Here is a 10,654-nt window from a genome sequence, read left to right as displayed (position 1 = left end):
AATCTTGATGTGCCAGTTCTATTTGCATGGAATGGTCAATCTCAATGAGTTGAGACATTAAATGAAAAAACTGAGGAGGGAGAAATCAAAGAAGTCTAATATAGTTTAATGCTCACATGAGCATTTTCTTTGCTAACAGTCGGTTAGGACTCTGGATTCTGGAGCACAGGGCCATGGGTTCAATCCCAGGTGGGATTGGCTGTTGTACCCCTGAGCAAGGGACTTTACCTAGATTGCTCCAGTAAATGCCCAGCTGTATAAATGGGTAAATATAAAAAAATAATGTGATCTCTTGTAACAATTGTATGTCACCCTGGATAAGGGTATCTGCTAAGAAATCAAGTAATAATAAGAAGAAGAAGAAGAAAAGAAGAACAGAAATCTGTGTAGCAACTGTACATTTACATTGACTTGTTACAAAGAAAGCTGAGATCAATTAACATTTCTCCTTGACTGAAAGAAATGCTAACCAATTGATTGGTTCCCATTTTTGGTTTGACTTCCTGTGTAATTTCTTCTTTACATAAAAATAAATTAGAAATAGAAAAAGGCTTACTTCTTATTTTACACTCTTTCACTTCAATACTAACCCCAGACCAAAAGCTGCTGGAGAAGAGACTGATGCACCTGGAAATGCTGAGATCCCTTTGTGTAGAGTTTCTCAGTTTCACTGTCAAGCTCTTGCATATGAAAATGATGTCGCAAGTTGAAAGGATGGCTTATCTTGAGTGTCTCTGATGCACATGTCAAGAGACCTGTCGATTAGTATCTTTTGCAGGTTTGTGTCACACGTGAATAATTCAGAATTACAGAACTGCGTGAGAATATTAAATGCCAAAATTAATAATAAATGCATAAATAAATGTCCTGAGATGTGTGTATTTATTTCTATATATCTTTATTCATAATTTGATTGTCCTATTTATTCATTTATTTACTTTAATTTGGGCATATCCTCCATAACTCTATGACAAAGCCAGAAAACAATAATTTATTAGTTAGTCAATGCATATCATCAATTCATTCTCAATTGTCTCAAATTATTTATTTAAAGAAATACTCTTTAGATGACCTGTAAACATAGCAAGTATGTATTCTTCATAATTGTTACTCTCTCTAGGTATCAAAATAGTTTCCACTCTGTGTGTTCACACATTTAGAAATAATAAATATTCAAATAAAGATAATTGTTCTGTTTTCCAGCAGTTAACATTTAAGATTGTATCGAATCAGACGGTTTCTCAAAAAAATCCAGAGAAACTAATTTGGTCCCTGGACTCCTCTCTCTTCAGATACATTGTTGTGTAACGAGGCACTGCAGTGGAGAGGAACCCAGGTGTGGAGAGAGGGATAGTCAGAGATGGGCTGGGGTCAATGCTGGCAAACAATAGTTTCCAGGAGAATCCAGAAGACGTGGTTGTTAAAGCAAGCAGGAGGTCAGAGATCAGGCGAACAGAATAGTAGGGAAAATCCAGGAGTCAGTGGTCAAAAGTACAGGCGAGTTCGATGGTAAGGTATCACAATGGTACAGGCGAATGCTTAGAAGTGTAACTGGAAGGTTGACAAGACTTAGCAATGATAGGGAGTCACAGAGGGGTTTATATGTGGAGCAGAGGGGAGCAGAGAGCCGTGATGGGGAGTGCCTGTTGAATGGGAGCAGAGGATGAGCAAGTGCACATGGTGTTGAGGAATGTGAATGAGCCAGGGTTTTATAATGCAGGCGATGATGACCTCAGGTGCTGTACATGGGAATTGTGGGAAGACACTGTGACAATATGGTTAATCTGGCTATAAAAGTGTATAAATAAGTGGAATGAACACACTGAAGAACAGAGCACTCAGAGATCAGAGTGAACCTGCAACTGCAGCTATACATTATACTCAGAAAAGTATTGTTGATATTAATATTAATCATATTTAATGTTGTTACATATCTATCCACTGCAGATTTATACATAGACTGAACATATTACTGCTCTGTTCAGAATCTGGGCTCAACGTGAACCTGATGACTGGAGAGGAGACCAGAAACTGACAAATCCTCCTGGGGAGGACTGTGGAAGTACAGACAATGGTCTGATGCCTCTTGTATGCGACAACTGAACCTAATCTGTGGGACCAGAGCAGTGGGAAACCCTCAATCCTGCGCTCTCCTACACCCAGCACATCACCACGCTGACGCGCACCTGTAGATTCTTCCTGAGCAACATATGCCAAATCCGACCCTTCCTCACCGACTACTCGACTCAGCTACTCGTCCAGTCACTGGTCCTCTCCCGCCTGGACTACTGCAACTCCCTCCTGGCCGGCCTGCCTGCATCCACTACCCGTTGCTCCGGCTCATCCAGAACTCTGTGGCTCGTCTGGTGTCTCTCTGCCCCGATTCGCACACGCTACTCCACTGCTCCGCTCCCTGCACTGGCTCCCGATAGCGGCATGCATTCAGTTCAAGACATTGACCCTCACCTACCGCTGTCTGGACCACACGGCACCGAGATGCACCTTCAGACCCTCATCTCTCCATACATCCCCTCCAGACCACTGCGCTCCTCCAGTGCCAGAAGACTAACTGTGCCTCCTCTCCACTCTCCCTCCTCCAGAGCCGCTCCTTCTCATCCCTGAACCCTAAATGGTGGAACGACCTGCCCACCGAAGTCAAAACCGCAGAGTCCTTGACCTCATTCCGGCGCTTACTCAAGACGCATCTTTTCAGACAGTTCTTGTAATATTAGTCCTTTTAATCCCTGTTAGATAGCACTTATACAACGTTTTATCATACTACTTGCCTAGCATTACTAGTGCTCGTATTATTTTGATTTCCCCTATGCTCCCTTTCCCTTGGCCCCTGGCCCTTGACTGTGACCTAACATCATGTCTGCACTCGGCTTTTACAATCCAGGATGTATGACCTCATATATTGTATACACTTGTGTAAATTGGAATTTGAAAAATGTATTATGGTTTGAATTGCACTGTATTATGTGAATTGGAATTGTAATGTTTAATGCCTTGAACTGCCCTTTATTTTTGCACTTTGTATTGCACTTACATTTTGTAAGTTGCCTTGGACAAGGGCGTCTGCTAATAAATAAATAGAGTCATAAAGTTTTCTATAACTCGAATGATACTAGACACAGGCTCTGTGTTTTATCTGTTTATTTAAACCCTCTCCCATGAAGAGACTGAGAGTGATGGCGCAGTGAATGGAGGATGATCACTGACCTGTCAATCAGCTCCTCTCAGAGGGCCATTCAGTACAGAATACAGCCTGCAGAGACTCTGCCAGCTATGTGTCCTTGTATTATTACCCCAGACTCTGTGTACACCACAAACTACACTCTGAGATCAATTTATTTAGAGTGCTTATGAAATTTCAAATTTGAATATTTTAATGCTATAATATTAAAGATTTACACTGCTCTACATTTCTACCAGGGGTGTGTTTACCACATAGGCTGAGTGGATCGTGAACAGATTATTTTGTAGGCGTTGTTTCACAGATGAGAATTAGCACGTTGAAGGCTGAGAGAATTATAGGGCACCGCACATCATCAGCTTCCTGTGTTGGTTCCTCTTAGTGCCAAATGAGTCCGACTTACGGTGAGGGTCCTGTGAGAGTCTCAGTCTATCTTGGGAGCTCAGCTGCTCTGTTCAGAACTCGATGGAGCTGGAGGAGATGCCACACAAACCGGCAGAGGGGAACAGCCCTGCAGGTGAGGGGCTTTAGGTCACAAGATCAGTGACCAGTGAATGTAGGAGCGCTGACGTGACAGACGTGATTTTTTATAGAGTACGGCAGAAGCAATATATACAGTTATTTGTTAACTGTCAGTGGTGTGAATCTCCATTTATGGGGAAGAAATTTGTGAGCTTTGGCTTTTCACTGCACTATTGATCATTTGTGGACACTGTAGAGAGAGTTTAACTCCTTAAAGAAAACATCACGTGAGGTGGGTCCAACGTGATATTACTGGGGGAGGGACATACCGGTGTATTATAGAGTGAGTTGTGGGTGAACTGCAAACAGGAAAGTGTCTTTTTAAGCAGAATGATACAGTAAGTGACTGCTGCCCCCGAAAGAGGATGTACAGGACATACAGAATGCTATGCATCACTTATTTACGGTATATGTGGACAACTAAAAGAGGAGTAAAAATGCTGGTATGAGCAGTGGCGATTCTAGAGTGTCTGGGGGCCCTAGGCAAAATAATTTCTGACGGTGTTTTCTCCGGTGAGAGCGGGGGAGGGTGGGGGTGCAGATGGAGCAAAACACACATCTCATTCTGTGTGCTCTGTGGATCTTCAGGTTCCTCAGCCCAGACCAGAGAAGGATGCGAGATGTATCTGTACCGGGTGAAGATGATCTCGCTGGCCGTTCTCTGTATCCTACTGGGCACTTATGTGATGTTTCTGAAATACCACAGTGAGTATGTCTTAAAGAGCAAATAGCAGAGTCCCAAAACATGTGCTTCTTAATAACATTTCCAACATTGGAAATAATTAAAACTGGAATTCATTCCAATTCTCTCCCATGTTTTTGCAGACAACTAGTTAACTAACTGCTGGTGATTTTTCTCTTTCATTCACACATCCTGGCAACCTGTTAAACATCTCAATTAAGAATTCATAGCCACAGTCACAGTACTTACAGGCTGACATACAGAAAACATCGCATAAGGACCAACCTGACATTACTGGGGGAACTGCAAACAGGAAAGCGTCTTTTTAAGAAGAATGATACAGTAGCTGACACACACTGTATAAATCTCATTGCAGAGATCATATTCAAAATTGACAAAAGTTTTTGTGTTGTTTCAAAGCTTCAGAGGGAACTGGATTTTAGTGGTGAGAAATAACTGGACTGTTTCCATCTCAGTTTTGGAGACGTGTCTATTTATTTCAACTGTAATCTTTACTAGATCCTCAGGGAGGGGGTGACTGTGAGTTTGGTTGAATGTGAGTTAGAGAAGTTAACAGCTACTCCCTCTCTGCATTCAGAGGAACTCAGTATTTCACTACTTGTACCTTCTTTTTCAACAGAGGACAGATGCAGTGAACTGAGAGATGAGAACAGGAACCTGTCTGAGACACTCGCTGCTCTGAAACAATATCAAGGTGAGTACAATAATTGAAACCCTAGCCCTGCTCTTATAGTACTGACAAAGAAATGTACTGTTATTTCTATATAGTTATTTCTATACAGTTGGCAGCAGTGTGCCCAGACTATTAGCAAGGCACACATTGAGGCGCGTCACACATCACCACTTCAAAGCTAGTATGAACCCACAGATATCAGGCTGCGAGGTGAGCTTGGTTTAATGTCACATGAAGCCCAAACCTTGTGATTTTTAGAGTTCTGATTTAAATCTATATAGACACAAGCTCAGTTAAAGTTCTCTTCTGAAAGACAATAAGGCTTACAGTAAGCACTGCCACTCAAACCCCTTCATTACTATGAATCTCGTTGAACCAAGTTGAACAGCAGACATCAGAACAGCCGTTCGGGGAAAGATGGGCCAGTTGTGTGTCATTGTGAAGGGGTGCAGATGTATTTGACCTGTTTTTTCTGCACGTTCTTAAACAGAGGAGAGAAACAGTGCACTGGAATCTGAGAACAGGAACCTGTCTGAGACCCTCGCTGCTCTGAGAAAAAATGAACCCAAGTACAATAATTGAAAGCCTAGCCCTGCTCTTACTGTACTGTCTTATATCTATATAGACTAATAAATGTAATTAGTTCTATATAGTTATTTCTGTAATTTCATATATCTGGCAAATACACTGTAGTCTTAATCAACATAATTTATCAGAAAAGTGTCTCAACTAAGTGTTAGATGAAAACAAATTGCACAAGATTGGTCATTAGCCCGTTAGTGAACTCAGTGCTTGCATTCAAATAAAAGGGGATGCACTGCATTTGTCAGTGAACACATCATTGACCAGTCTTACCTCCTTTTAAATGATATCTGTTTATTTATTGAGAGGTGATGATCCTCTGAATGCTGCCTTCTTATCTATCAAGGCACGCCACTGATCATTAGTTCTATATAGTGAGTTAAATATCTCCTCTGCAAGATGAAAAGACTTCACCTCACCCCTTTGTCACTGGGCATCTCCTGCCCAGGGTTTACTGTAGAGATCAGAGCAACCATTGAGGGAAAGAAGAACCAGCTGTGTGTCATTCTAGTGCTTTTCAGATGTAATAGACTTGTTCTTGCTTTATTTTCTCAAACAGAGGCACTGGAAGGTAAGTACACAGGACTGGTTGGCACACATGCTGACATCTCTGTCCTAATTAACACAACTGGATTTACTGAATCAGTTCCTTGCTATCTGTACTGTTATTGTAACAACACTCTCGCCCGACTTCTCAGACCTTCATACCAGAGACTGTAAACCCTGTCCTGTGGGCTGGGAGCTCAACGATGGAAAGTGCTACTTCTTCTCCACTGATGGAAAGAACTGGGATGAGAGTCGTGATGACTGTGTCAGAAAGGGGGGACACTTGGTCATTATAGGCACTGAGGAGGAGCAGGTATGGGAATTAAAGCATTCCTTCTCCAGTACTGCAGCTCACATAGTTTAACAGCCACAGTGACATTTGCACACCAGCTTCTCCTGTAAGAGTGTGAGCAAGTTGAGATGGAAGCTGTTTTACTGGGATTATTCAAAACCATCCATAGTATTTCTGAATAATTCAAAGGAAAATTCTGTGGCAGATCTCTTATGTTCTCAAATACGACCAGTGTTGGGGTTGTTACTCAAGTAAAATAATATATTACATTGTGCTCTTTACTCAAATACTTAGTAAGTATTTAGTAACTAAATACTTTACTTATTACTCCCTGGGGAAAGTAGGTAGTTTACTTTTAGATCACTTTGCCTTACACCCCAAACATTGCGTGACCTCAATAAACAATTTCAAAGTTACACCAACACAAGCAGTCGATTAATGACAGAAACATAGTTATCTTTTGTTGCTTTAATAAAGCGCCACAGGAAAACCAAGCAACTGTGAAGTCCATCCCTTTGATGGAGGAGCAGCGACTGTGGGTTTGGTTTGTGTTTCGTTTTAAAAACAGAGACAGAGAACAACACTACGAGCGACACAGCCTGACATGGAGAGGACTTGTGTGTCTATTTTATTCTTTCTGCTTTAAATGATTGTAAACAGCGTAATAAACACGTTTTTGTCAAGAGATATTAGGAAGAGCTAAACGTGTATAGACAACATTATATTCAGACAAGCACGTCCCATAAGAATACGTTTCCATGTGCAACAATAAAATAAATATTTGCTATTTATTATTATTGTTATTATTGTAATCATCATCAAGATATGTGCTACTAGATATATATTTTAAATGGCTCAACTTGTTATTCATAAAATATTAATAATATCGGCTGCTACCGATCTGATTATTATCCTTCAGGTTATATGTCACGGCACTGCACCGGTCCTGTGAAATCCAACACACTCGGATATTAACCGTAAGCAGAGGCGTCGCAAGGGGGTAGGCATCCCAGGCAATTGCCTGGGGCCCCGAGCTGGGGGGGGCCCCAAAGGGAAAACTCCGTCAGCAACCCCCCCCCAGTCTCACCGGAGAAAACACCGCCACTAATTATTTTGCCTAGGGCCCCCACACACTCTAGAATTGCCACTGACTGTAAGCAGTCATTGTTTCTGTATGTGGATTTCACTCCATGCTGCTAATAAAACCAATTTATTCGTGATCCCAAGGCACTTGAGATTATATCTTCCCACACAATGTATCTGATCTTTTCCCTGTCTGTCTGCAAGTCCAGCTCACAGCTTCGCTTTCAGAAGTGGAGGTATTTCCTCAGTGGGCGGGACAGACGGAGAGTGTGGGAGGCAGCGTGCTTGAGGAGTGTCTGTCCAACCTGCAGTAACACTGCACTCAATACAGCTCCGGTTGTCCTCTCCAGTATTCCTGCCGTTAGTGACGAACTCCAATAACGAAGGCAAACGAAAAGGCCATATTGTTACAATATGTAATGCAGTAACGAGAAAAAAAAATCAGTAACTGTAATAGTATTACTCCATACCACGTTACATTACTCATTACTACAAAAAGTAATTCCATTACTGTAATGTGTTACTTAGTAACGCGTTACCCCCAACACTGAATACCACCATGTGGTCATTTAACTGTCCTGTCACATTTATACATTATCTAGATATTTTTCAATTTTCCTGCTTTGGTGTATTTGTCATTGATATTTTATTTATTTATTTATTTATTTAGTATTTATTTTATTTATTTCAGAAACATTTCTGTATAGAAATAAAGTTTGTACACATAACCCATTGCATTTGCTTACATAGTGATTGATTAATCGACTGATTAAATAAATGGTCTTCTGTTCAGAGATTCTTAAAAAGGAAAATTGACAATGTGGCAGGAAACAATTACTGGATTGGACTGACTGATGCAGCTGCTGAAGGAGTCTGGCGCTGGGTGGACAACACACCTCTCGGGGATCTCATGTAATAACTTACATGTATATGTTTGAGTGTGCATGCTTGTATACAGATATATATGAAGAGTCCTCAGGCAGAAGGTCTGTGTCCCAGTCTTCACACTGAGTTAGTGCTGGAACCTGTGTGTCTATCATATGAGCTTTCATTTCTCATATTCATTTAATCCCCAAAATATTCACAGTTCTTTGGGCAGATCTTTCCTTTTGCCCCAAGGACAGAAAGGTCAGTGCTGCAGGTATGGCTCACCTACAGAATCAAACCCAGATGGAATTATTGTATTTCAGTCTGTTTGATGTGCTAATAAAAACATCTATATTTAAAAAATGTAATCAATGTCACATTTTTAACACAAATGTTTAAATACTTGTAACTAGATTCACACAGATATAAAAAAGAAGAACAGCGTAGTTAATACTTCCACACCTCCCTGCTAGTGTCCTATGATATCTCTATCTTAGATCAATAAGGATCCAGATGGTTTCTCAAACAACCAAAACAGATTGTGATCTTTCTGCCCCTGGACTCTTCATATACAGATATGGATAATTTCCCTCCTAAAAAGGTTTTTAAAAATATAATGAACACACTGCTGTACATAATCCGCTGGGATCAGTGTGCACCAGCAAAAGCATGTCAGAAGAGTCAGAAAGTAGTAATTTGTATCCTTCTTTGCCAATCCAACGTTTCCCACAGTGTAACTAATTTGTTTTGAATGTTTTGATGCAAATAGTTTCCACATGAGGGATTTTGATGTATTCATTTATTGTTAATATATTAATAAGCGGAGGTCATGATTGCTGGTTTATTTCATAGCTGGTCTTTCTCTTCTCTGTTCAGATTCTGGGCCACAAAAAAGATAGGTAAAGATGAGCCTGATAACTGGACAGGAGAAAATCCTTTAGGGGAGGACTGTGCATGTTTGAACTCATTAACAGAACCATTACATAACTGGTTTGATGAATCTTGCACCAACGCTTTGAGACGAATCTGTGAAACAAAAACACTGGAAAAACCCAACTAACAAGAAACAATACATGTTTATTTTTTTAATAGGAGTGTCTTAAACTGTCCTAAGCACACAGTCACTCCAGTCAGTAGTAGTATTTTAGAAATCCAGTGTTTCGAGGCGCAGGTTTGCTGTGTTGCCACTAGTTTATTTAGACCCCCATGTGAAGAGACTCAGAGCGACAGGAAGGCAGGGCACTGAGGACGATCAATCAGCCCCCAGATTACTGCTCCTCTTGGCCGACTGTTCAGCTCTCTATACAGCTTTCAGTGAAGCCAACAGCTACTGTGCTGTCTTACTTTACTATCTAAGACAATCCAATCTTTATTGATCTCTGTAAATGATAGTACTATACGTTACACCACAAACTACACTCAAATGATTTAGAATGCTTATGAAACCCAACTTTGAATCTGTTAATGTCTCACTGAAGATTAATTGTTACAAGAGTATAATTTGGATGACTGTATGAAATGATGCCATTAAATGTTTCTGTTGCTTGATTCTGTGGACCTTTCTTGTGCCTCCACTTAGATTATAGATTTCTGTTCTTTGGTCTTGACTTTTTCATCAAATGAATCATAGGAGAGGTGTAATGCTGTTGTAGGTCCACATCACATTCATCATTTAAAACAATAATAAAAGTGTGTCGACGGGACCTAGTCTGAAAGGAAACCATTTGTATCTCAAGAAAGTGAGGTTGTTAGTGGAGTTCCACAGGGATCAGTACTAGGGCCTGTGCTTTTTCTAATCTATATTAATGATCTGGACTCTGGGATAGTTAGCAAACTTGTCAAATTTGCAGATGACACTAAAATAGGTGGCTCAGCAGATACAATCTTGGCAGCACAGGCTATTCAAAGGGATTTCGATAATATTCAGTTGTGGGCCGACACCTGGCAGATGAAATTCAATGTGGACAAGTGCAAGGTAATACATGCAGGTAACAAAAATGTCCACTATAATTACACTATGGGAGGAATAGAACTAGATGAAGTAACACATGAGAAAGTGAGGAGTCCACATAGACTCCTAGGTCTTTCTCCATCCAAACAATGTGGGGAAGCAATAAAAAAAAGCAAACAATTCTAGGGTATATTGTCAGAAGTGTAGAATTGAGAACAAGGGAACTGAACCTTTTCACC

General features: G+C 40.7%; 1 protein-coding gene across 2 annotated transcripts; it reads left to right on the top strand.

Moving 5' to 3' along the window:
- Positions 1–3,594: 3,594 nt before the first annotated feature.
- On the top strand, positions 3,595–10,012 carry LOC136753707 (C-type lectin domain family 4 member E). 2 transcript variants are annotated; one of them, XM_066710039.1, is made up of 6 exons: positions 3,595–3,713; positions 4,307–4,423; positions 5,041–5,115; positions 6,375–6,535; positions 8,391–8,509; positions 9,341–10,012. In XM_066710039.1, the coding sequence occupies exons 1-6, from the start codon at positions 3,662–3,664 to the stop codon at positions 9,522–9,524; spliced, it is 708 nt and encodes a 235-aa protein (XP_066566136.1). In that variant the 5' UTR covers positions 3,595–3,661; the 3' UTR covers positions 9,525–10,012. The 2 variants fall into 2 exon arrangements, with proteins under 2 accessions (XP_066566136.1, XP_066566137.1); XM_066710040.1 differs by lacking the exon at positions 9,341–10,012 and having other exon boundaries at positions 8,391–9,298.
- The last annotated feature ends 642 nt before the right edge of the window (positions 10,013–10,654 follow it).

This window comes from Amia ocellicauda, chromosome 7 (genome assembly GCF_036373705.1).
Source record: "Amia ocellicauda isolate fAmiCal2 chromosome 7, fAmiCal2.hap1, whole genome shotgun sequence".
NCBI lineage: Eukaryota > Metazoa > Chordata > Actinopteri > Amiiformes > Amiidae > Amia > Amia ocellicauda.
Note: the sequence above shows the minus strand (reverse complement) of the source record. Positions and strands in the feature narration are given on the sequence as shown.

What these genes read in the sequence shown, in the direction of transcription:
- LOC136753707 (XM_066710039.1), top strand. Translation starts at nt 3,662, where the DNA reads ATGGAGCTGGAGGAGATGCCACACAAACCGGCAGAGGGGAACAGCCCT. An exon ending in GATGTTTCTGAAATACCACA is followed by an intron (nt 4,424 to 5,040) that starts GTGAGTATGTCT and finishes CTTTTTCAACAG; the next exon opens with AGGACAGATGCAGTGAACTG. An exon ending in TAGGCACTGAGGAGGAGCAG is followed by an intron (nt 6,536 to 8,390) that starts GTATGGGAATTA and finishes TCTTCTGTTCAG; the next exon opens with AGATTCTTAAAAAGGAAAAT.